The sequence below is a fragment of the Pongo abelii genome, chromosome 2 (assembly GCF_028885655.2).
Source record: "Pongo abelii isolate AG06213 chromosome 2, NHGRI_mPonAbe1-v2.0_pri, whole genome shotgun sequence".
NCBI lineage: Eukaryota > Metazoa > Chordata > Mammalia > Primates > Hominidae > Pongo > Pongo abelii.
The window spans coordinates 112,618,385-112,645,770 of NC_085928.1; the positions used below are offsets into that span (position 1 = coordinate 112,618,385).

At 39.6% G+C, this 27,386-nt stretch overlaps 2 protein-coding genes across 17 annotated transcripts in view; both read left to right on the top strand.

The window, feature by feature from the left end:
- The window catches only part of ULK4 (unc-51 like kinase 4), a 727,378-nt gene that overhangs the window by 90,771 nt on the left and 609,221 nt on the right, over window positions 1-27,386 (top strand).
- LOC112132594 (V-type proton ATPase subunit e 1-like) lies at window positions 14,806-15,309 on the top strand. The gene has a single exon (XM_054552246.1). The coding sequence runs from the start codon at window positions 14,902-14,904 to the stop codon at window positions 15,178-15,180; it is 279 nt and encodes a 92-aa protein (XP_054408221.1). The 5' UTR covers window positions 14,806-14,901; the 3' UTR covers window positions 15,181-15,309.

Below are 27,386 nucleotides of genomic sequence, written 5' to 3' on the forward strand. Positions count from 1 at the left end.
GGCACTACGTTCTTTAGCTTTCTACTGAATTGGTTATAGAATTGAATTTTATGTTAAAAGTGGATGTATGGTGATTTGAAGCATTTAACTTAGTTCTTTCTGAAAATTGTGTGCTTTTGGAAACTCTAAACGTAGTGTATGATGAATCTGTTTCAAAGGCTGTGATATTGTGTGCTCCACTTTGGGCTCTTGCTCCGTATTAAGATGCATGATTGCACCACTTCCTCTTCTCTCTCTTCTAGCTTGAGTAGTATTGCTTTTCATTACTAGAACAACTACACATAGTCAGTCCTGTCATTGTCCTTATTTTCCATAGTCCTCATTTTCAATTTATAACCTTTTTTCAAGAACAAATAGCACTTGTTGCACTTTCTGAGATATATGAATTATATATACATATATATGGACTTATTTTTCCCTACAGTTTTTCCATGTAGCATTTATTATGATTTTGTAAATATTCTAATTATAAAAATAATATGTGGTCTTCTAATTATGGCAGTTTAGCTGTTGAGATAATCTTGCAAATTATGTGTGATCCTCCCACATCAAAAAAAAAAAACCAAAAAAAACCCACAAAAACAAACCTAGAGGGCGGGTGCCGTGGCTCATGCCTGTAATCCCAGCACTTTGGGAGGCCGAGGCAGGTGGATCACCTGAGGTCAGGAGTTTGAGACCATCCTGACCAATATGGTGAAACTCCATCTCTACTAAAAGTACAACATTAGTTGGGCATGATGGTGCATGCCTGTAATCTCAGTTACTCTAGAGGCTAAGGCAGGAGAATCGCTTGAACCCGGGAGGCAGAGGTTGCAGTGAGCTGAGCTTGCACAACTGCACTGCAGCCTGGGTGACAGAGTGAGACTCCATCTCAAAAACAAAAAACAAAACAAACACAAAATGAACAAACCTAAAAATGCAGGGTAAAATGTAAAAAAAAGACTTTGGAATACACATGTGAATGAACAAGAAAGTGAGGGAAATTTTCAAAAGTCAGAAATGGCAGCAACTAAAATCCTGAAATGATAATACTTTAAGGCTGTCTGGGACAAGATGAGATGGTGGTTATTGCTGTTGTATAATAGTTTTGAGGTTTGATACAATTTAAGAATAGAAGATGAGGCCTGAGGTTTGCCTGAAGCAGTTAGATGGAGCTAAGAGCCTTGGAAGGCTATCCTTTTAGAAAAATGGGGCATTTTCAAAAAAAAAAAAAAAAGAAAGGCAACTCATTTACCTACATAGAGAGACAGAGAGATAACAAGTTTGTTTGTTTGCTTATTTATTTATTTGAGATGGAGTCTCGCCCTGTCGGCCAGGCTGGAGTGCAGTGGCGCGATCTTGGCTCACTGCAGCCTTTGCCTCCCAGGTTCAAGCAATTCTCTACCTCAGCCTCCCGAGTAGCTGGGATTACAGGCGTCTACCACCATACTCGGCTTATTTTTGTATTTTTAGTAGAGATGGGGTTTCATCATCTTGGCCAGGCTGGTCTTGAACTCCTGACCTCGTGATCCACGTGCCTTGGCCTCCCAAATTGCTGGGATTACAGGCATGAGCAGTCACTGCGCCCAGCCGAAGTCTGTTGATTTTTATCTTCAGCTCTAGAAATAGGGAAAAAAAGTCTTCCATATAATTTTTTAACTGCAGTTTTTTTTTCAATTTTATTCATGTATCGGGGTATGAATTTATACTTCTCCCAAACTGGGAAATTAACATAAAAACCATGCCTGGGCTCGTGGTTCTGATAATGGTCGAGGAGCTGTATTGGGCTTACCCTCTTGCCAATAATAATAATAATAATGCATCTGGATGGAATATAAAAACAAAAGTAGGTAGAAGCTGGAGGCAACACACTACCTGAAAGAAGGGAAGTGACCTGGCTGAGCTGTACGTTTAACTGGCTTATCCTTCTGCAGATGCGCTAAGTTCACACCAAGGGAATAGAGTTTAGGCAGAAAGTGACTTCTTCCTGGGGCAAGGAACTGAGGTTGGAATTTGGCCCTGCTGGGAAAGGGTGGTGCAAAATGAGTAGGGAAAAATCATAGTAAGAGCAGAGTCACAAAATATGTGTACAAGTTCCTCTACAGTCATTGGCTAACTTTGAAGCTGTTCATGTGCTGAACGACACCCTGTGGAACCCAGCAGAAAGCAGCAGCTGGGAGGTTAAAGCGTTGAGCAGAAATTCCAGCAGTTGCTCAGTGCTAGGGAGATAGAGTTTGGAGGTGAAGTCTCACCAAGTAAAGAGGGGCTTGGTAAACACCTTTAACTTTCCATTGAAATTTGAGAAGGGCCATGCCACACCTTAGGACTAAGCGTCCTGTACCGGGACTAAGGGCTATATCCTAGGGCTAAAGGAACAACAAGAAAAGACTGGTACTAACAAAAGCAAAAAGAAACCTTCACAGGATTGAGGTGATTGGACAGACACTACTTGCCAGAGCACAACTAAGTACTCTGTAGAGGAAAATAAGGTTATCCAGAGTCTTTATTATATATTATCCTGAAAGCTCAGAGGAGAAACTGTTGGTGACCCTGACTTAGATAAAGAGATTTTCGATATAACACCAAGAGCATCATCTATAAAAGAAAAAAAGGTAGTAAATTGGACTTCATCAAAATTAAAAACATTGGCTCCACCAAAGACCCTGTTAAGATGATGAAAAAGACAAGCTAGACACATGGAGAAAATATTTACAAGCTACATATCTGACGAAGGACTCATATCTGGAGTATGTCTCAAACCTCAACAGCAAAAAATATTCAATTAGAAAATGGGCAAAAGACATGAGAAACATTTTACCAAAGAGGCTATATGAATAGCAGATGAGTACATGAGAATATACTCATCATTATTATCCGTTAGAGAAGAACAAACTAATTCTGCAACTATACACCTATTAAAGCCATATAATAGTGGCAGTACCAAGTGCTGTCAAGGATGCTGAAAAATGAGCTCTGTATATTGCTGATGGGAGTGTAAAATCATGCAACTACTCTGGAAACATTTTGGCCATTTGGTAAACTAAACATTTGCTTACCATATTTTAACTCCATATTATATATCCATATGAATATACATATTACATATTTACTTTGAGCTTTTTTTCAGAAGTATGAAATCTTATGTTCATGCAAATATCTATATATGACTGTTCATACTAGCTTTATTTGTAATAGACTAAAACTGGAAATACCAGAATATCACTCAATTTGTGAATGATTAAACAAACTGTGTTACATCCTTAGAATGGACTACTACTTAGTAAGAGAAATGAACTATTAATACCCAACAACTTGGATGGCTTTCAAGGGCATTATGATGAGTGAAGTGTCATATTAATATACCATTCTTGAAATTACAGTGTGAGAAAACACATCAGTGTGTATTAGTTCATTCTTATGCTGCTATGAAGAAATACCCAAGACTGGCTAATTTATAGGGAAAAGAGATTTTATTGACTTACAGTTCCACATGGCTGGGGAGGCCTCAGGAAACTTACAATCATGGCAGAAGGCACCTCTTTACATGGCGGGAGGAGAGAATGAGTGCCGAGTGAAGGGGGAAGCCCCTTATAAAACCATCAGATCTTGTGAGAACTCACTATTATGAGAACAGCATGAGGGAAACCGCCCCCATGATTCAGTTATCTCCACCGGGTCCCACCCTTGACATGTGGAGATTATTACGATTCAGGGTGAGATTTGGGTGGGGACACAGAGCAAAACTATATCACAGTGGTTGCCAGGGGTTAGGGATATTAGAGGAAGAGGGAGACTTTGAGTGCATAAGGATTGTATGAGGGAGATCTTCCTCATGATTGATTGGTTCTGTTTTTTGATTGCAGTGGTAGTTGTATGAATCTACACATGTGGTAAAGTGATGTAGAATTATATATACACATTGTACCAATGGCAGACTTTTGGCTTTAATATTGTTCTATAGTTATGTAAGATGTTACCATTATGGGAAACTAGGGGAAGGGCATATGGGACTTCTCTGTACTGCTTTTTCTATTCCCTGTGAGTTTATAATTATTTCACAATAAAAGTTCAAAAACACTTATTGGTTGGACATCACAGTCAGAACATAATAGAAGACAGAATCAGTGAATTATAGGTCTGTTTAATAGAAATGACTCAAACTGACACACAAAGCAAAAAGAATGAAGAAAACAGAACACAGTGTCTGAGACTTTGTGGAATAATATTACAGAAAATTATCTAACAGTCACATGATTTGACTCTCAGAAGGAGATGAAAGAATGAGATAGGAGTAATATTTGAAGGGATAATTGTTGAAAATGTTTCCAAATTGATGATAATGTCAGCTCACATTACCAAGAATCACACCGAACCCTGACCAAGATAATCCAAAGAGGACTACATCTAGGCTCATCATGGTCATACTGCTGAAAATCAAAACTAAAGAGAAAAGTCCTAAAAGCAATTAGAGAAATCCTATATATTCCATGCTGGGAAACAGTTACATGAATGCGTGCTGACTTCTCATTGGAAACCATAGATGCCATTAGACAGTGGAACAATATTTTTAAAGTGTTCAGAGAAAAAAACTGCTATCCCAGAATTCTATATTTTGTGAAAATACTGTCAAAAATAAAAGGGAAATAAGGAAAAAAAATGAGTAAATTAGTCTCCAAACTGAGAGAATTTGACTAGAAATGTTAAAGTGAGTTTTTCTTGTTAAAGTTAAATGAGCAAATATAAACCTGGGTTTACAAGAATAATTGAAGAGTACTATAGTGGTAAATATGTTGGAAAATAAACAATTTTTCATAACTTAAGTCTATTAAGGCCAGAAAAATGTATTGTGTGTTTTATAACATAAGTAGAAGTAAAATATATGACAGCAGTTGTATAAAGGGTTGGAGGAACACATGCGGAAGTGTTTAATGTGAATTTTATTGTATCCCTGTATTTTATGTGTATGTTTTATGTATATATTGTATATGTGAGTGTTTTTTTTTGGACAGAGTCTCACTCAGTCACCCAGGCTGGGGTGCAGTGGCATAATCTTGGCTCACTGCAACTCTACCTCCTGGGTTCAAGTGATTCTCGTGCCTCAACCTCCCGAGTAACTGGGATTACAGATGTGTGCCACCATGCCCGGCTAATTTTTTATTTTACTTTTTAGTAGAGATGGGGTTTCTTCATGTTGGCCAGGCTGGTCTTGAACTCCTGGCCTCAGGTGATTCATCCACCTTAGCCTCCCAAAGTGCTGGGATTATAGGCACGAGCCATGGTGCCCTGTATAGCCCATAATATTATGAGCTAATATTGTATATGTTTTTACACGTATGTGAAATAATATAATGTTGATTCAAGGTTACTTCTGATAATTTATGCATGCTATTATAATTGGAAGACTATCCAGTTAAAAAAAAAACCCTGAAAAATGAGAGTAATTACTAAATAGTGAATAGAAGAGATAAAAAGGAATACTTGGCTAATCATAGTGCCGTGGTGTTTACAACTAATTGATTGCAACTAGTTACAGATTTGTTTCTTCTCCACTCACTCCTGCTGCTTCACTTGACTAGTCTTAAAAGAAAAACTAAATTAACATCTAATCAGGAATAAGTCAGGAAAGGAGGAATAAAGGAAGAAAGATAAAATGGGGCAAATGATAGACTTAAACCTCACCATATTAATAACTGTATTAAATATGAGTAGCCTAAATATTCCCATCAAAAGGCAGAGACTGTCATATTGGGGGGAAAAAAAAGACCTAGGCTGGTTCCGTGGCTCACACTTGTAATCCCAGCACTTTGGGAGGCCAAGGGGAGTGGATCACTTGAGGTCAGGAGTTCAAGATCACCCTGACCAACATGATGAAACCTGTCTCTACTAAAAAAAAAAAACAAAAAATAATTAGGTGGATGTGATGGTGCATGCCTCTGTAATTGCAGCTACTTGGGAGGCTGAGGCAGGAGAATGGCTTGAAACCTGGAGGCGTAGGTTACAGTGAGCTGAGATCCCGCTACTGCACTCCAGCCTGGGCGACAGAGTGAGACTCTGTCTCAAAACAAAAACAAAAACAAAAACATACAAAAAGTATGAGACATACTTTAAATAGGAAGTTAGACTTAAAAAATAGAAGATATACCATGGAAACACTAGTAACAAGAAAGCTTAAGTAGCTATATTAATAACAAAGTAGAAATTAAGGTAGTATTACTAGAGATAAAAACAGTTCATAATAATGAAAATTTCAGTACATTAGGAAGCGTTAACAATCCTTAATTTGTCTGTGTAAAATGAGACTACTTTAAAATATATGAAAGAAAAATTGACAGAACTAAAAGAACTTGATAATGACAAATTCATTATTGTTGGATATTTTTAAAATAAGTAGATAAAAATTATGTGAGAATATGGAAGATTTGAATGATATTAATGAAATTGAAATAACATTTATAGAATGCTAATTCCCATGATTATACAATACCTTTATTTTGAAAGCATACTGAATAGTCACTAAAACAGACCATATTCTTGTCCATAAAACATATCTTTATAACAAAGTATTAAATTATTTATAATATCTTCTCTGACCATGATGGAATTAAATTAGAAATGTCTAACAAGAGGAAATCTAGAAAATCCCCCAAATGTTGGGAAATTAAGAAAAATACTTGTAACTCATGGGTCAATAAAATCTCACAAATTTTTAGAAAATATTTAAAGCTGAGTAATAAGGGGAACCTAACACATCACCACATTTGTGATGCTGCTAAAGTGGGTGTAAGAGTGAAATAATTCATAACTGAAATGCTCAGATTAGAGCAGTAGTTCTGAAAACTCTGTGCATCACAATTGCCTGGAAGGTTTACTGAAACACAGATTGTCAGGCCGGGCATGGTGACTCATGCCTGTGATCCCAGTACTTTGGGAGGTTGAGGTGGGCAGATCACTTGAGGCCAGGAGCTTGAGACCAGCCTGGTCAAGGGTGGTTTAGTAGAAACCCTGTGTACTAAAAGTACAAAAATTATCTGGGCGTGGTGGTACACACCGGTAATCCCAGCTACTTGGGAAGCTGAGGCATGAGAATTGCTTAAATCTGTGAGGCAGAGTTAGCAGTGAGCCAGAATCTTGTCACTGCACTCCAGCCTGGGTGACACCTTGCCCCCCAAAAACAACAAAACACAAAGATTGTCAGACCCCACCTCCAAAGTTTCTCATTCTGTAGATTTTGAGTGGGGCACAATAATTTGCATTTCCAGTAAGTGCCCTTGTGGCTTTTGATGCTGCTGGTTTAGGGACTATTCTTTGGGAGCCACTATATTAGAAATCAAGAATGTTTTTAGTTCCAGTTTAAGAAGCTAGAAAAAGGAGAGCAAATTAAACCCAGTGTGATTCAAATAAAGGAAATAATAAAAATAAGAGCTGAACTCAATGAACTCGATAAGTAACAATAGATAAAAAAATTATGATGTCCTGTGTTCCCAGAGGTAGAAAAGAATAAAAGAGATGAAACCAAACCAATAGTTCACATTGATAAATTGCATAAGATTTTTAAATCTCTAGCTAGACTGATCAAAAGAAAATAAAGAGAAAATACAAATTACCAACGTCAAGACTGGGAGATAGCAGTATGAGTCCAATGTATGTTAAAAGATACTAAGGAGATAATCTGAATAACTTCATACTTGACAACTTAAATGGAAAAAGTGCTTGAATGACAGAACTTTCTGGAACTGATAGAAAAATTTGGGGAGCCCTATATCTGTTAGTACATTGTTAAAAACCTTCCCATGATAACAGTTCCAGGCTTAGATGACTTCATTGATGAACTCAACACACAGATGCTGTGAATGAACACACACATACACAAGCGCATATTATAGTAGATATATTAATACAGGGGTCCCCAAACCGGGCTGTGGACCAGGACTGGTTTATGGCCTGTTAGGAACCGAGCTGCACAGCAGGAGGTGAATGGCGGGCCAGTGAGCATTACTGTCTGAGCTCTGCCTCCTGTCAGATCAGCAGTGGCATTAGATGCTCATAGGAGCGTGAACCCTACTGTGAACTGCGCATGCGAGGGATGTAGGTTGTGCACACTTTATGAAAATCTAATGCCTGATAATCTGAGGAATACAGTTTCATCCCAAAACCATCCCCCTAACCCTGGTCCATGGAAAAATTGTCTTCCACAAAACTGATCTCTGGTTCCAAAAAGGTTGGGGACTGCTGCATTAATATATATTGATACTTAATTATATTCAGTCAACATCAGGTCTACTTAGCTTTATGAGAAGGTAGAAGACAAGCAACACAGCATGAACGATAACAGCACAGCGGAGGTCTTATGATGTACATATAGCTTGCATGTGGTGGTAGATGAGGCTGAATGGGTGTGGACCAACTCAGTTGAGGGAAATCATGTCTAAAATTGTTTGAAGTTGTTTTGTTACTGAGTTTTGACTGTTATCTGCCTTTCTATCATCTGTCTGTTCTTGTCTGTGTAAACATCTGTATCTGAGTTTTTAAAATATTCTGGATACAAGTTCTTTATCCAACATATGGTTGGCAATATTTTCTCTGTGGCTTGTCTTTTTATTTTATAGTATCTTTAAAACATTCTTAATTTTGATTAAGTCCAACTTGCCAATTTTTTCTTTTACGAATGGTTCTTTTGTTGTCTTAAGTCTTTCTAATGCAAGGTCACGGAGTTTTTCTCATGTGTGTTTCTAAAATTTTTGTAGTTTTGAGTTTTGTATTTTAACCTACAATAAAATTTTAGTTAATTTTGTATAGAGAGTTAGGTATGAATTGAGGGTTTTTTTTTTTATTAAAAAAAATTTTTTTTGGTATCCAGTCAACAAATATTTAATGAGCACCTTCTTTAAGCCAAGTAATTGGGTAGGCCCTGGAGGCAAATAAGCAAAACAGGTGTTGTCCCTGTCTTTGTGGAACTTTCCGATGGGCAAAGGATATTAAACAGAGGAAGTTGAAGTAATAAAGGAGACTGAGAAGGAGCAACGGTTAAGTAGAAACTCCAGAAAGTTGCTAATGGAGGGAAAGAGAGGTGTGTGTTCTGTGAAGGAGAAAATGGTCATCTTTTTTACTTTTGAGTTACATAAGTTGAAAATAGACATTTCTATTGGATCTGGTAAGATGGGGTTATTAGTGACTCATAAAGAAAAATTTGAGATAGGAGCCAGATTGGGGTGATTGTATAGAAAACTAGAGGTGAACAAGTGGTGAATCTACATCTAGATAAGGCTTTTTTTTTTTTTTTTTTTTTTTTTTTTTAAAGACAGACTCTTGCTCTGTTGCCCAGGCTGGAGTGCAGTGGCACTATCGGTTCACTGCAACCTCCGCCTCTTGGGTTCAAGTGATTTTCCTGCCTCACCCTTCCAAGTAGCTGGGGATTATAGGCATGTGCCACCACATCTGGCTAATTTTTGTATTTTTCGTAGAGATGAGGTTTCATCATGTTGGCCAGGCTGGTCTTGAACTCCTGACCTCAAGTGATCCACCCACCTTGCCCTCCCAAAGTGCTGGGATTACAGGCATGAGCCACCATGCCTGGCCTTCTAGATAAGTCTTAGAAAAAGTTTGGCTCTGAGTGTGAGGCATATGTAAGGGCCAATAGAAAAGATTCATCCTGGGGGGAATCTGGGCATTGAAGATAGACGTTGGAGAAAGGCCAACTGAAGGTAGATAATTCTTAAAATGGGTGGAAGGGAATGACCCAGGGTAATTGGTCTTAGATCAGAGAAGGAAGGGACACTTTATCCACTATAACAGGAAGAAAAAATGAATAAATGTAAATGAAGTGGGTAAGATTTGGTGTTGGATGATGAGTTATCTTCTTGAGCTCCTGGACTCAAGCAATATGCTCGCCTTGGCCTCCCAAAGTGCTGGAATTATAGACATGAAACACCACACCCAGCCTTGAATGAGCTATCTAATATATAGTGGCTTCTGACTCTGGGGTACAGCAAGGTCACTGTGAGAAAGAGAATAATGAGGCAGAGCAAGATGGTGGAATAGAGGATTCCACCTATCATCCCTCCTGCAAGGACACCAAGTTAACAAGTATCTACACAGTAAAAGCACCTTTGTAAGAACCAAAAATCGGATGAGCACTCATAGTACTGGGTTTTAACCTCATATCGCTGAAAGAGGCACCAAAAACAAACAAAAAAACAAAACAGTTCTGAATTGCCAACACCACTCCCCGATCCCCGCCCTAGCAGCAGCCTGGTGTGGAGAACATCTCTGGGCACTGGGGGAGGGAGAACATAGCAACTGTGAGGCACTGAACTCAGTGGTGTCCTGTTAGAGCAGAAAGGAAACCAAGACCAAACTCAGCTGATGCCTGCCCATGGAGAGAGCATGTAATTCAGCCCTAGCCAAAGGGGAGTCACTCATCCCAGTGGTGGGAGCTTGAGTTCCTGCAAATCATACCACTGAGCGCTGCAGCACTCTTTGTGTACAAGTAATGTTGCAAGGCAGTCTAGGCCATAAAGACTGCAACTTGTGAGTCCTAGTGCTGAATTAGGCCCAGAGACAGTGGACTGAGGGGGCACGTGACATACTGAGATGTCAGCTGGATCAGCTGGGGAGTGCTGGCTTCATTCTTCCCCCGACCCCAGGCTGCATAGCTCGAGGCTCCAAAAAAAGACCCCTTCCTTCTGCTTGAGGAGAGAAGTGGGAAGAGTGGGGAGGACTTTGTCTTGCACCTAGGATACCAGCCCAGCCACAGCAAGATAGGGCACCAGTTAAAGTCATGAGGCCCCTGTTTCAGGCCCTGGCTCCCAGACGGTATTTCTAGAACACCCTGGGCCAGAAGGGAACCTGTTGTCTTGAGGGAAAGGACCCAGTCCTGTCAGCATTCATTACCTGTGAACCGAAGAGCCTTTGGGCCCTGAATAACCAGCAGTGATACCCCCATATTACATTTCGAGGGCCTTGGTGAGTCTCTAAGACTTGCTGGCTTCAGGTGAGACTTACCACATAACTAGTTGTGGTGTATGGGGCAAAACTCCTCCTGCTTGAGAAAAGCAGAGGGAAAAGTAAAGGAGACTTTGTCTTGCACCTTAGGTACCAGCATGGCCAAAGAGGGTGGAGCACCAAAAGGGCTCTTGGGATCCCCGATTTCAGGACTTGACTCTTCGATGGCATTTCTGGACCTCCTGGGCCAGAGGGGGAGCCCACTGTCCTGAAGGGTGAGGCCCAGGTCAGGCAACATTTATGACAAGCTGACTTAAGAGACCTTGGGCCTTAAGGGAACATCAGTGGTAGTCTGGCAGTATTCCTCATGGCCTGGTCGTGGCTATAGGTGAGGATCCTCTCCGTTTGGAAAGAGGAAGGAGGAAGGGAGGGACTGCATTGTGTAGTTTCAGTACCAGTTTCGCTGCACTACATTAGAACACCAGGTAGACTTCTAAGGTTTTTGACTCTAGTCCCTGACTCCTGGATGGCACTTCTGGACCCACCTGGGACTTGCGGGACCTTGCTGCCCTGAAGGGAAGGACAGGCCTGGCTGGCTTTGCCACCTGCTGATTGTACAGCCCCAGGGCCTTGAGCGAACATAAGCAGTAGCTAGGGAGTGGTTATAGCAGGCCTTGGGTAAGACCTAGCACTTCTCACGTCTGTCCCAGTGCTGTCATAGTGGTAGTAGCCACAGAGGTGCTTGTGTCACTCCACCCCAAGCTTTAGGTCTTTAGGTGGCTCAGAACAGAGAGAAGGAGGGAGAGAGAGAGAAAGAGAGAGAGACAGAGAGACTGACTGACTGACTGACTCTGTATGTTTGGGAGAAAGTAACGGAAGGGAATGAGTGTCTGCCTGGTGATCTAGAGAATTCTTCCAGATCTCATCTAAGACCATCAAGGCAGTACATGTCTCAGTCTGCAAGAACCATAGTGTTACTGGGCATGGGGTGCCCCCTAAAGCAGATACAGCCTAGATCACAATACCCAAGTCCTTTCAAATATCTGAAAAGCCTTCCCAAGAAGGATGGTTACAAATAAGCCCAGGCAGTGAAGACTATAATAAATACCTAACCCTTCAATGCCCAGACACTGAAGAATATCTGCTAACATCAACAACATCCAGGAAAACATGACCTCACCAATGAACTTTATAAATAAGGCACGAGGGACCAATCCTGGAGAAACAGAGATAGGTGACCTTTCAGAGAGAGAATTCAAAATAGCTATGTTGAGGAAACTCAAAGAAATTCAAGGTAACACGGAGAAGGAATTTAGAATTCTATCAGATAAATTTAACTAAGAGATTGAAATAATTAAAAAGAATCAAGCAGAAATTCTGAAGCTGAAAAATACAGTTGGCACACTGAAAAATATATCAGAGTCCTTTACTAGCAGAATTTATTAAGCAGAAGAGAGAGTTAGTGAGCTTGAAAACTGGCTAATTGAAAATACACAGGCTGGGCGCAGTATCATGCTTGTAATCCTAGCTCTTAGGGAGGCTGAGGCTGGATTGCTTGAGCTCAGGAGTTTGAGACCAGCCTGGGCAACATGGTGAAACCCCGTCTCTACAAAAAAATACAAAAATTAGCTGGGTGTGTTAGTGTGAGCCTGTACTCTGGAAGCTGAGGTAGGAGGATCGCTTGAGCCCTGGAGGTGGAGGTTGCAGTGAGCTGAGATCATGCCACTGCACTCCAGCCTGGGTGACAGAGTGAGACCCTGTCTCAAAAAAGAAAAAACAAGAAGCATGCCTACAAGATCTAGAAAATAGCCTCAAAAGAGAAAGTCTAAATGTTATTGGCCTTAAAGAGGAGGTAGAGAAAGATAGAGGTAAAAAGTTTATTCAAAAGGATAATAGAGAATTTCCTGAACCTAGAGAAAAATGTCAGTGTCCAAGTACAAGAAGGTTATAGAACACCAAGCAGATTTAATCCAGAGAAGACAACCTCAAAGCATTTAATAATCAAACTCCTAAAGGTCAAGGATAAAAAAGGATCCTACAAGCAGCAAGAGAAAAAAAAGAAATAACATAAAATGGAGCTCCAGTACATCTGGCAGCACAGTTTTCAGTGTAAACCTTAAAGGCCAGGAGAGAATGACATGTCATATTTAAAGTACTGAAGGAAAATAACTTTTATCCTAGAAGAGTATATCTGGTGAAAATATCCTTCAAATGTGAAGGAGAAATAAAGACTTTCCCAGACAAACAAAACCTGAGGGATTTCATTAATACCAGACCTGTCCTACAAGATATGCTAAAGGGAATACTTCAGTCAGAAAGAAAAGGACAGTAATGAGAAATAATCGTCTGAAGGTAGAAAGCTCACTGGTAATTGTAAGTACACAGAAAAACAGAGAATATTGTAACACTGTAATTGTGGTATGTAAACTACTTCTATTGTAAGTAGAAAGACTAAAATATGAGCCAATCAAAAGTAATAACTACATCAATTTTTCAAGATGGTCAGTGCAATGAGATCTAAATAGAAACAGCAAAAAGTTTAAAAGCAGGGGCCTGAAATTAAGGCATAGAGTTTTTATTAGTTTTCTTTTTCCTTGTTTGTTGGTTTATGTAAACAGAGTTAAGTTGTTATCAGGTTAAAATAATGGGTTATAAGATAATATTTGCAAGCCTCATGGTAACCTCAAGCCAAAAAACAAAAACAAAACAAAACAAAAACACACAGTGGATACAAAAAAAATAAAAAGCAGGAAACGAAATCATATCCCTAGAGAAAATCACCTTCACTAGTGGAGGACAGGAAAGAAAGAAGGAAGAGAAGATCACAAAACAACCAGAAAACAAATAACAAAATGGCAGGAGTAAGTCCTTACTTACCAATTATAACATTGAATGTAAATGGACTAAACTCTCCCGTCAAAAGACAGAGACTGGCTGGATGAAAAAACAAGACCCATTGATTGTTGCCTACAAGAAACACACTTCACCTATATAGACACACACAGGCTGAAAATAAAGGGATGGAAAAAAATGTTCCATGCCAGTGGAAACCAGAAAAGAGCGGGAGTAGTTATATTTACATTAGATAAAATAGATTTCAAGACAAAATCTGTAAGAAGAGCCAAAGAAGGTCACTACATAATGATAAAGGGGTTAGTTCAGCAAGGTGATACAACAATGTAAAATATATATGTACCCAACACTGGAGCACCTAGATATATAAAGGGAATATTATTAGACCTAAAGTGAGAGGCCTTGATACAATAATGGCTGGAGACTTCAAACCCCATTTTCAGCATTGGATGGATCTCCCAGACAGAAAATCAACAAAGAAGCATCAGACTTAATCTGTACTATAGACAAAAAGGATCTAATATTTACAGAACATTTCATCCAAGAGGTGCAGAATGCGCATTCTTTTTCTCAGACATGAGTTATTCTCAAGGTTAGACCACATTTTAGATCACAAAACAAGTCTTAAAACATTCAAAAAATTGAAATAATATCAAGCCTCTTTTCTGACCACTATGGAGTAAAACTAGAAATTAATAAGAATTTTGGAAACTTTACAAATACGTGGAAAGTAAACAATATGCTCCTGAATAGTGGGTCAGTGAAGAAATTAAGAAGGAATTTGGGGGCCAGATGTGGTGGCTCATGCCTGTAATCCCAGCACTTTGGGATGCCAAGTTGGGTGGATCGCAAGGTCAGGAGTTTGAGAGCAGCCTGACCAACATGGTGAAACCCTGTCTCTACTAAAAAAAACAAAACAAAACAAAAAAACAAAAATTAGCCAGGCATGTTGGTGTGCACCTGTAATCCTAGCTACTGGGGAGGCCGAGGCAGGAGAATTGCTTGAACCTGGGAGGTGGAGGTTGCAGTGAGCTGAGATTGCGCCACTGCACTCCAGCCTGAGTGAAAGAGTGAGACTCTGTCTAAAAAACAAACAAACAAAAAAGAAGGAATTTGGGAAGTGAGGTGATGGGGCAGAGGCTGGCAGCTCAGGCAGTGACCGTGGCATATCATGGCCTCATGGTGCCTCTCACTGTGATGAGCATGTTCTGGGGCTTCGTTGGCTTCTTGGTGCCTTGGTTTATCCTTAAGGGTCCTTACTGGGGAGTTAGCATTACCATATTGGTGACCTGTCCAGTTTTCTGCTATCTCTTTTGGCTGATTTCAATTCTGGCCCAACTCAACCCTCTCTTTGGACCACAGTTGAAAAATGAAGCCGTCTGGTATCTGAAGCATCATTGGCCTTGAGGAAGAAGATGTACTCTACAGTGCTCAGTCTTTGAGGTCACGAGGAGAGAATGCCTTCTAGATGCAAAATCACCTCCAAACCAGACTACCTTTCTTGACTTGCCCATTTTGGTCACCAGTTGCCTTAAACATCAGCACCATATTTAAATGTCTTATTCTACAATGTAGTGTTTTTTCCTTCACTTTTTTACACTTTAATGAATTATGTCCCTACTTAAACTGAACTGTGCTGACTCCACAAAATGATTATGTACTCTTCTGAGATAGAAGGTGTCTTCTTCTGAGAGATATGTTACTCCTTGGAATCTGTGCATTTGAAGATGGCTCCTGCCTTCTCACATGGGAACCAATGAAGTGTTTAGAAACTGCTGCAAGACAAGTAATACTCCAGTGAGGCAGTCAGTAGGAGAGCATTTTCAGAGGGAAGAGCTGTCTCAACAGAATTACACCTTACTGTATTTTCAGGATGAATTTATTATTTCTGCTGTCTTTTGGAATAAATTATTTTTCTGCTTTCTATGGGGGGGAAAAAAGAATTTGGGCCAGGAACTGTGGCTCATGCCTATAATCCTGACACTTTGGGAGACCGAGGTAGGCAGATCACCTGAGGCCAGGAGTTCCAGACCATCCTAGGCAGCATGGTGAAACCTTGTCTCTACAAAAAAAAAAAAAAACCACAAAAAAATTAGCCAAGCATGGTGGCATGTGCCTGTAATTCCTGTTACTTGGGAGGCTGAGGTGGGAGGATTGCTTGAGTGCAGGAAGTGGAGGTTGCAGTGAGCTGAGATCATGTCACTGCACTCCAGCCTGGTTTCAAAAAAAAAAAAAAAAAATTGAAAAATTTCTGGAAACAAATGATAATGTAAATACAGCATACCAAAACCTTTGGGAGGCTGGACATGGTGGCTCATGCCTGTAATTCCAGCACTCTGGGAGGCCGAGGCAGGCGGATCACTTGAGGACAGGAGTTCAAGACCGGCCTTGCCAACATGGTGAAACCCCATCCCTACTAAAAATACAAAAATTAGCCAGGCATGATGGCAGGCGCCTGTAATTCCAGCTACCTGGGAGGCTGAGGCACAAGAATTTCTTGAACCTGGGTGGTGGAGGCTTGCAGTAAGCCAAGATCACACCACCGCACTCTGGCCTGGGTGACAAAGTGAGATTCTGCCAAAAAACTAACAAACAAACAAAAAAAACACACCCTATGGGATACAGTAAAAGCAGTACTCAGAGGTAATTTTATAGCTATAAGCGCCTACGTCAAAAAGAGGAAAAACTTCAAATGAACAATCTAACAATGCATCTTAAAGAATTAGAAAAGCAAGGGAAACCCAAATCTAAAATTAAAAGAAAAGAAATAATAAAGATCAGAGCAGAAATAAATGAAATTGAAATGGAGAAACAATATGAAAGATCAATGAAACAAAAAGTAGTTTTTCTGAAGAGTTAAAACAAAATGACAGACCTTTAGCCAGATTAAGAAAACCAGAAGATCCAAATAAATAAAATCAGAAATGAAAAAGGACACATTACAACTAATACTGCAGAAATTTAAAGGGTCGTTAGTGACTACTATGTCAACTATATGCCAATAAATTGGAAAATCTAAAAGAAGTGGACAAATTCCTAGATACATACAATCTACGAAGATTGAACCATGAAGAAATCCAAAACCTGAACAGACTAATAACAAATTATGAGATCAAAGTCATAATAAAAGTCTCCCAGTAAAGAAAAGCCAGGGACCTGATGGCTTCACTGCTGAATTCTACCAAACATTTAAAGCAGAACCAACTAATACCAATCCTACTCAAACTACTCAAAAAAAAAAAAATCATAAATAAAATAAAACGAGGAGAGAGTACTTCCAGAATTACTCTACAAGGCCAGTATTACCCAGATACCAAAATCTGACAAAGACATAGCAAAAAAAGAAAACTATGGGCTAGTATCTCTGATGAATATTGATGCAGAAATCCTCAACAAAATACTAGCAAACTGAATTCAGCAATACATTGGAAATATCATTCATTAGAAAGAGAATAATGAGTACCCAAGGGATTTGAGTAGAGGAGGAGATATGAAGTGTCATCTCAGAGACGGGGAAAGCTGGCCCTCTAGGGAAAGAGAATAGGGCTCTACAGAAACCAGGTCTGCGCTGGAGAATTCGTGGTGAAAGAAGTTAGTCAGCCTAGTTTATGCTGTTCTCCAGAAGATAGCTGAGTTTCAGTCAAGAGAGGGGTTGGATCTCTTTGGAGGGAGAGAGTGGCCACTTACAAACCCTCTTGCACAAAGCCCTGTGTTTCTGAGTCTTTTACCCAGGACCTAGTTTATCCAGTCTAATAGGAAAGCCAAGGAAGAAAAGCTGTGAGAAGTGAAGAGAAGCAATTAGAAGACTAATTGGCTTAGTCTTTTGTTTTGTTTTGTTTTATACAAGGTCTCACTTTGTCACCCAGGCTGGGGTGCAGTTGGGCAGTCTGGGCTCACTGCAACTTCTGCCTCCCTTCTGGCTCAAAGCATTATACCCACCATAGCCTCCCAAGTAGCTGGGACCACAGGGGTGCACCACCATGCCTGGCTAATTTTTGTATTTTTTGTAGAAATGGGGTTTCACCATGTTGCTGAGTCTGGTCTTGAACTCTTTGATGCTTTTCTGGAAAAACTATCCTGTTGGATTTGAAACTGAAGTTGAGCTTACGTATTTGTTTATTTTTTTTTTTATTAATGTGTCCTCATGGAGTACTTTGTATCCCATTCCTGCTTTGGTGTAGTTTTCTCAGTTGTTTTGTACACTGTATATTTTGAGGGGCCATAGGATGCCATATTTTACATCAGACACAGTGTGTGATTATTTCTTGCTTCTTTGTAGTCCCAAGCTTAGACATATCATTTAAATCCTTCACATTATTAATTTCAGTGAATTTACCCTTGTATCTCACAGCTAAATAGACTTCTTTTTTTGTTACTTTTTGGACAGTAGGAGAGGCAAATTTGTTGAAAATGATAAAGCAAGAGTTGAATAATAATCACATTTTTGTGTAGAATGAAGTGAAACATTCTGGATTTGTTTCTTAAGCTGTGATGCTGAAGTACATATCATTTGGAGAACTGCCATATTTGAATCACTTTTGCATACAAATTAAACATCTCACATCAAATAATTCTTTAAAGACATGCTTTCTAATTTCTTAAAATGATGGAATTCATTTAATTTCTTATCTGACATCTCATAGAACAATTTTTAGCTTCTATATTTGCTGCTATGACTAATTTTGGTGCTCGTTTCACCTAGGCCATGAATGTACCTTTGCTGTATTTTTTAGGGCAGCAGGTATGAGACTAACATATTTGAATGTAGTGTAAGTTAGTAATCCTTGGGAACCTAGCAAAGCATCACATTTAATTTTCTACTAGATGAAAGAAACATGGAAACAGAATTAGAGATGGAAAGAATTGCATAAAACACAACTAATCAGAGCTGATCCCCAAAGCAGAAAAATGCAATTTAAAGTGAGCTTCCTTTGTATTTCTACTATTTGAGGAGTGTTGAAGATATGACTTTTAATAGTATAGTAACAAGTAAATAATACTAGTTATATTTAGCAAGCTCAAAATTGTAATATTAGAGTTCTCTATGCCATAACTTTTAAATTATTACAGCATCTAAAAGACCCAATTTTAATTACAGGGCAATAGTAACTTGGCTTCTTAAGAAAACATTCATATAGGAGGTATAGTTGTGGTTCTGTTTCAAAATGTGTGTCATATAACCCTTGATAAATGTATGTATCATCCACACTGCAGTAGATGCTTACATTAGATACAGAAGTGGGGACCTGCCACAACAGTGTGGCAGTACCTGGATTATATGCCTCTGGCTTGGTTTTCTCTGCCTGGAATGGTTTCTCCTTCCATATTCATCAGGTTTTGTTTGTGGTTTCCAGAGGGCAGCTGTGAGATTAGAAAACGGGTATGCTCTTTCCAGTATAGTTGCTAAGAGTCGTGGTCAAGGTACCTTATATTGGTAAGAAGACACAGAGCACTGTTACTGTTATCATAGGTAGGTTTCAGAATGGGGAGGCCTCTGCTGACTGCCAGTCTTTTTGCACCTTCCTCTTTTAGCCACTGCCATGCAGTTGCTTGATGGGTAGATTAAAAGGGGGAATTCAGAGGCTGATTCTGTGATACATCTCTGAGATGACGTATGGATTGTTATCTCTTGTGATCCCGATAGTTTTTTTTGTTTTTTTTTAAACCAAGGATGGATCTATAGGCCCACTGAACAGATGTGAGATGGATTTGGGCTAAGACTCCATGTAGCACCTGATCTAGATAAGTTCTTAACTTGAGTATTGGACTATGGTGGCACTTGAAAGGGTCTGGGTAATTCCATTTCTCCAGTGCTCAGTCACATGATAAATGCTGAAGACTCCCTGGGGAAGGAAAATGTTTGGGAACTATGGCCACTTTGCAGGGGTCTCAAGGAACCTCTCTCTAGGTTAGTTGGGGAGCTCTAGGTCTATGAAGCAGGTTAGATCTGGGATCTGGGTAAGAAGCTGTGATTTCTTTATGGGACTTGACTTAGGTTTCTGCTCAGTAAATCTAGAAATTTTCTTATTAAATGTCAAGCATCAACTTAGGAGACAGACACCTGATGGTCAATTTACCATTGATTCTTGTGGGTCAGAATATTCTGATCACCACATTGCCCTTTGACTCACTGTGGCAGTTGTGCCCACCTTGTCTGTGCAGATAAGGGCTGCTACTGGCCTTTACTAATCCCAGATCTCACGATTTCCACTGTGATCAGAGAACCAAATTCCATTGTTAGTATTTCTCACTGTCATCTCTGGCCTATAAGGATAGCCACCTTAGAGCTCTTCAAAGATGCTGGTGCTCCCTTCATTAAGATGGTCTCCCAGGGTCATGTAAGAGGGACGGTTTAAGGGGTGGCTGAGCAGGCTGTACTTTGTTGAGTCATTCCAGCCTTTTCAATTTCCAGAGCTTTTAGATTCTGTCCTCTCTGGCAGTGGTTCTCAACATTGATGGCATGTTGGTGTTAACTGAAGAATCCCGAGGCTCCTGAATTTGAAGAGGAAAGGTTGATTTCTTATGCAGCCTGCAGGTTGGCTATCTTGACAGGCTGGGGAGTGTGGCCTCTGGCAGAAACTGAAAGCAGGCACTTCGAGGGAGGGAAGAATGGAACAGGAATTTATGCCAAATGAGTTAGCTAAGTATACATGTTTAATGATTAGAGGATAAGCTGTGAATATTCATGAAAGGGGTCACATGCATGTGTAGAAAGTAAACATGCATGTTACATGCAGCCCATGTTCAGTTTGGGGTGGAGACTTAACATTTAAGTGCATTACAATTAGGCCCTAGGTGAAGCAGAAGGTGGGAAGGCACTCAATACACAGCCTCTATAAACCGGCCAGAACCAGTCCATGGTCCATGATCTCTTATCAGGAGAAAGTTACTGAAATCAGTCTCTCGTCGAATCAAAACTGTTGTTTTGGCTTGTGAATAGGGGAGGTTTTCAGTTAGTCAGCATCTGGCTGTCAGTGGGCTGCAGTTGTTTCAGTAGTGCCTGTCTTGAGGCCAGTGCTTATTTAGCTGCTAGAGAAAAACAAAAAATCCTGTGGCAGTTAGAACATAGTTTATTCTTTAAGTGTAGGGTGCGTGATCTAACCCTTGCCTAGCATGGCCTTAGGTCTTGTTTATGATTTAGCATCTTATTGCCATGAGGAGTCTGTTCTGTCAGTCTTATGCTCTCTATTTTAACATTTAAATAAGTTCTTATGCCCAGGCTGTACCCCATATCATTTAATCCATATCTCGGGGGGTGGATGGAAGTGTCTCTAGTCTTTAAAACTACATGAGTGATTCTAATGTGCAGGCAATATTGAGTACCACAGTAGTGGTTCTCAAAAGTGTGCTCCTAGACCAACAGCATGAGCATTAATTGGCAACCTGTTAGAAATGCAAATTCTCAGGCCTTACCCCAGATCTACTAAATGAGAAACTCTGAGGAAGGGGTTTTGCAATCTATGTTTTTACAGACTCTTCAGTGATTCTGATGCACACTAAAACTTGAGAACCACTGCTCCAGAGTATGCTGGGGAAATTATAGCATTTTGACTTCATTAGAGGCCGTGTTTCAGTTGTTCAGCCTAGCAGACTCCCAGGTGTTTGAATCTCTGCTCTCCCAGCTGAGGCATTGTGAGTGTGAGCTGCAGAACTGCTTTTGAGACTTGGTTTGATTCTCAGGGGAGATTTTTTTCACCACTGCTTCGTTTAGTATCAAGGTCTCAACATTTCTTGCCAGCCTCTGTTGCAAGGCCTGGTTCATTTCTTATTCATATATCCTTGAGTTGCCAACTTAATATTAATGGTCTCCTATTTGGTACTACACTATGGGCAGGCGCTGAGGGTTGTCTCTTGTTCCATTTCAAAAAGTCATTTCAAGGTCACCAAGAGTTTAGCACATCTCCCCCCACCCACCTGGGGTTAAAGTATCCTGATTCTCTCTGTTGTCTCTATTTGTTCTCTGTTGTTCTTTCTCTATCTCTCTGTTGTCCTGTTTTCTCTGTTTCCCCTTTTCTTCAGTTTTCTTCTTTTCTATTTTTGGTCTTTGAGGTTTTCTTAATTTCTTGCAAATTTAGGTATGCATTTTATAAAGATATTTTATCCAGCATTTTTTGTTCCTTTCAGTAGGAGTAATATTCAGAAGATTTTGTCTGCTATTCACCAGAAATGGAAAAAGTAATTTTAATTGAGTAATTAGTTTTGAACTATAGATTTATTACAGATTTATTGCAATTCGATACCTAATTTCTTGACTTAGTCTGCATGGCAAGATTGATCAGTATACTTTTTAAAATGAAAACAAATTTTTTTAAAGAGTAGTTTTCGGCTGTGAATCCATCTGGTCCTGGACTTTTTTTGGTTGGTAAGCTATTAATTATTGCCTCAATTTCAGAGCCTGTTATTGGTCTATTCAGAGATTCAACTTCTTCCTGGTTTAGTCTTGGGAGGGTGTATTGTGTCGAGGAATTTATCCGTTTCTTCTAGATTTTCTAGTTTATTTGCGTAGAGGTGTTTATAGTATTCTCTGATGGTAGTTTGTATTTCTGTGGGATTGGTAGTGATATCCCCTTTATCATTTTTTATTGCGTCTATTTGATTCTTCTCTCTTTTCTTCTTTATTAGTCTTGCTAGCAGTCTGCCAATTTTGTTGATCTTTTCAAAAAACCAGCTCCTGGATTCATTGATTTTTTTGAAGGGTTTTTTGTGTCTCTATCTCCTTCAGTTCTGCTCTGATCTTAGATATTTTTTGCCTTCTGCTAGCTTTTGAATGTGTTTGCTCTTGCTTCTCTAGTTCTTTTAATTGTGATGTTAGGGTGTCAATTTTAGATCTTTCCTGCTTTCTCTTGTGGGCATTTAGTGCTATAAATTTCCCTCTACACACTGCTTTGAATGTGTCCCAGAGATTCTGGTATGTTGTGTCTTTGTTCTCCTTGGTTTCAGCCGAATTCTACCAGAGGTACAAGGAGGAGCTGGTACCATTCCTTCTGAAAGTATTCCAATCAATAGAAAAAGAGGGAATCCTCCCTAACTCATTTTATGAGGCCAGCATCATCCTGATACCAAACCCTGGCAGAGACACAACAAAAAAAGAGAATTTTAGACCAATATCCCTGATGAACATCGATGCAAAAATCCTCAATAAAATACTGGCAAACTGAATCCAGCAGCACATCCAAAAGCTTATCCACCATGATCAAGTGGGCTTCATCCCTGGGATGCAAGGCTGGTTCAACATATGCAAATCAATCCCCGTAATCCAGCATATAAACAGAACCAAAGACAAAAATCACAGGATTATCTCAATAGATGCAGAAAAGCCCTTTGACAAAATTCAACAGCCCTTCCTGCTAAAAACTCTCAATAAATTAGGTATTGATGAGACGTATCTCAAAATAATAAGAGCTATCTATGACAAACCCACAGCCAGTATCATACTGAATGGACAAAAACTGGAAGCATTCCCTTTGAAAACTGGCACAAGACAGGGATGCCCTCTCTCACCACTCCTATTCAACATAGTGTTGGAAATTCTGGCCAGGGCAGGAGAAAGAAATAAAGGGTATTCAATTAGGAAAAGAGGAAGTCAAATTGTCCCTGTTTGCAGATGACATGATTGTATATCTAGAAAACCTTATACAAAAATTAATTCAAGATGGATTAAAGACATGTTAGACCTAAAACCATAAAAACCCTAGAAGAAAACTTAGGCAATAACATTCAGGACATAGGCATGGGCAAGGACTTCATGTCTAAAACACCAAAAGCAATGGCAACAAAAGCCAAAATTGACAAATGGGATCTAATTAAACTAAAGAGCTTCTGCACAGCAAAAGAAACTACCATCAGAGTGAAAAGGCAACCTACAGAATGGGAGAAAATTTTTGCAACCTACTTATCTGACAAAGGGCTAATATCCAGAATCTACAATGAACTCAAACTAATTTACAAGAAAAAAACAAACAACCCCATCAAAAAGTGGGCAAAGGATATGAACAGACTCTTCTCAGAAGAAGACATTTATGCAGCCAAAACACACATGAAAAAATGCTCATCTTCACTGGCCATCAGAGAAATGCAAATCAAAACCAGAATGAGATACCATCTCACACCAGTTAGAATGGCAATCATTAAAAAGTCAGGAAACAACAGGTGCTGGAGAGGATGTGGAGAAATAGGAACACTTTTACACTGTTGGTGGGACTGTAAACTAGTTCAACCATTGTGGAAGTCAGTGTGGCGATTCCTCAGGGATCTAGAACTAGAAATACCATTTGACCCAGCCATCCCATTACTGGGTATATAGCCAAAGGATTATAAATCATGCTGCTATAAAGACACATGCACACTTATGTTTATTGTGGCACTATTCACAATAGCAAAGACTTGGAACCAACCCAAATGTCCAACAATGATAGACTGGATTAAGAAAATGTGGTACATATACACCATGGAATACTATGCAGCCATAAAAAGTGATGAGTTCATGTCCTTTGCAGGGACATGGATGAAGCTGGAAACCATCATTCTCAGCAAATTATGACAAGGACAAAAAACCAAACACCGCATGTTCTCACTCATAGGTGGGAATTGAACAGTGAGAACACTTGGGCACAGGAAGGGGAATATCACACACCAGGGCCTGTTGTGGGGTGCAGGGAGGGGAAGGGATAGCATTAGGAGATATACGTAATGTAAATGATGAGTTACTGGGTGCAGCACACCAACATGTCACATGTATACATATGTAACAAACCCCTGCACGTTGTGCACATGTACCCTAGAACTTAAAGTATAATAATAAAAATTCTTTAAAAAAATAGTAGTTTTAGGTTTACATCAAAATTGAGAGAAAGGCACAAAGACATCTCATATATCCCTGCCCTCACACATGTACAGCCTTCCCTGTTAACATCCTGCACCAAAGTGGTTCATTTGTTCTAGTCGATAAACCTACATTGACACATTATTGTCACCCAAAGTCTGTAGTTTACATTGTGCTTTGCTCTTGGTGTTATACATTTCTTTGGGTTGAGAAGAATGTATGAAAACGTCTAGCTACCATTACAGTATAATACAGAGTATTTTCACTACCCTACAAAGCCCCTGTGCTCTGCCTATTTTTTATTTTTCCTTTCCCCTAACCCCTGGCAGCCATTGACCTTTTTACCGTCTTCATGGTGTTGCCTTTTCCAGAATGTTGTATACAGTCTATGGTTCATGTGCTGCTTCTCTGGTGGTTGGTGCTTTGCAACCCTGGTGTCAGATTCATGACATAAATGTTGGTACAGATCTCAGCTGTTATACAAATGCTCCTCTACCCTAAGATATGGGTGCAATAGTTTACTGTTTTATTAGCAATTCTTTTAAAGTAGTACAACTCGTTCATGACTACCTCTAGCTAGAGTGATGTTTTTGAATTGAATGATTAGGGTTATCTCTCAGTCAGGATAGGCTAGCTTATGTTATGGTAACAAAAACCATCAAAATCTCAGAGGGTTGCTGCAGGCCTAGGTGGCTCTTGTGGGCAGCTGACCTCAGCACTCCAGGCTGCTTTCATCTTATGTGGCATTTCTATCCAGCATAGTGCCTTACAGTTTCCTGAGGCGGAGGAAGAGAGTATGGAAAATTGCACATAGGAATACATACATCATTTCCACTTTCAGTTAATTGGCCAGAACTAGTCACATGGCCCTACCTGACTCTAAGGGGGCTGGGAAATGTTTTTGTGTCAAGGAAGGGCAGGAAACTGGACAGCACTATCTATTACTTTTTAAGGTTGATTCTGCCTAACTTAGGCATAAAGGGTATTTATTAGAAGAAAATGAGCAAGGTCAAAGGCTCCAAGAGAAGATTGGAATAGTCTGCTATTCCTGGCAGCTGGACCTGGCAGCTCCTGAGGGTTTCTGGACCTGGACTGACTCCAAGACAGTCCAGTATCTAGCAGGGGATACTGCTAGAAGGAAAAAGTGAACGTCACCTGTTCCTTCACTCTATGTCCAGGTTCAGATTCCTGAGCAAGAGCCTTGCTGGCTGCAACTTAGGTTGTGGCTCTGCCCTTGACTGTACCCAGAGTGTAGGAGGAAAGGTGTTTCTGAGGAGAGCCAGGGACCCTTTCAGGTTTTGTATTTGAAGGGCAGAATGTCTGATTTGCCATTCTACAGACCAGGCACAGTGCAGGAAAGGTATTTCCTCAAAAGGAAGTTGACTGGTGTTAAGAAGAGGGGCTGGATGACTGGTGACCAAAAAATGGCAGATTTCTTTTGTAGTTGACATTTGTTGACATCTAATTAAAAAAATCCAGGAAGTTTGTAAAGTTTGTGTACCTAGTATCTCCAAACTTTTTAAATGACTGTGAAAGACTGTATGAGAAATCTGCTTATGCATTTTACTTGCTTTTCCTGACAGTTCATTATCTTTAAGAGAAGGAATCTACCAGTTACAGGCTGTTTGTTTACATTTAGGCCTCAACAGGGAAGTGACAAGATAGCAGTCCTTGCTTCTCCTTGATTAAGCTTTAGGAGTTAGATGCCAACTACAGATGCCAATTTGAATGCATTTAGCCAATTAACATGCAGAGAATTAGAGATAATGTTAAAACTTTGATTTTGGTGCAGATGTCACCAAAGAGATCTTCTTATAGATAACCTTGCAAGGACATTTTCAGAGTTATTAATTACAGAACAGAATTTTATTCTCTTCAGTTTCATTATCTGTCTCCCCTGGCATTATCGGCCTTCCCTTATCTGTTCAGTATGTCCATTTTCTTTTTTAACCAACACCTGTGAAACCAAGAGTTTGAAGTTTCAAGTAGACAGATGTGATTTTACTTGCAAAGGCTTAATCAAATATACAGCATCCAAAGGAATCTAAGATTTAATACAAATAAAATAGAACATGGATTAAAAAAGGAGTGGGGATTATGAGGTTTACAGTGTTCTTATTTTATGTGCCCTAGCTCTGTTTGGGTCATTGAAAGTAGTAGTGTTCTAAGAAACCACTTAGAACAAAGGGCAAAGTGGTATCAAATAGAATTCCCTCTTCATTTGGGATTGTGGAATGCCTCTTATTTCAGGGGTTAGGGAAGAATACCGAATTATTTTAAAAGTTGTGTTGTTGGTGTAATTACTACTATATCTCCCATTGGGAGTAGTTAAGTAGGGTTTTAAAACGTCCCTTTGGTCTAGTAAAACACTGACCATAATAGGAAATGCCTGATATTTTCTGAGTCAGGAGCTTAATTCAGTTTCTTTTTGTAACTGTTAATTGTATATCCACTAACATGGAAGTTTAAGAACTATATTTTGAGAGTCAAGAGCAAGCAAATTATGTCTTTTCAAGTATTAGAATATTAGTTGTATAACTGCAGAACTTCCACATTTATTAGAATCAGCTTCCTAATTCATCATCTTCCTGTATTTTTCTTAAGAGACACAGTCCAGGGCATATGAGATTGAAGCACATTTGACCTTTTCATATCTCAGATGACTTCAGACAAAGCCAAAAAGGCCTGGCTCCACCCAGTCATACTTGTTATAAAATAGATTTTGATTTCAAAGAAGTAGTTTGGAAAATGGCAGTACAGTCTTAAATTACTATTTGCAGTATTCAGCCAA

What these genes read in the sequence shown, in the direction of transcription:
- LOC112132594 (XM_054552246.1), top strand. Translation starts at nt 14,902, where the DNA reads ATGGGGCAGAGGCTGGCAGCTCAGGCAGTGACCGTGGCATATCATGGC.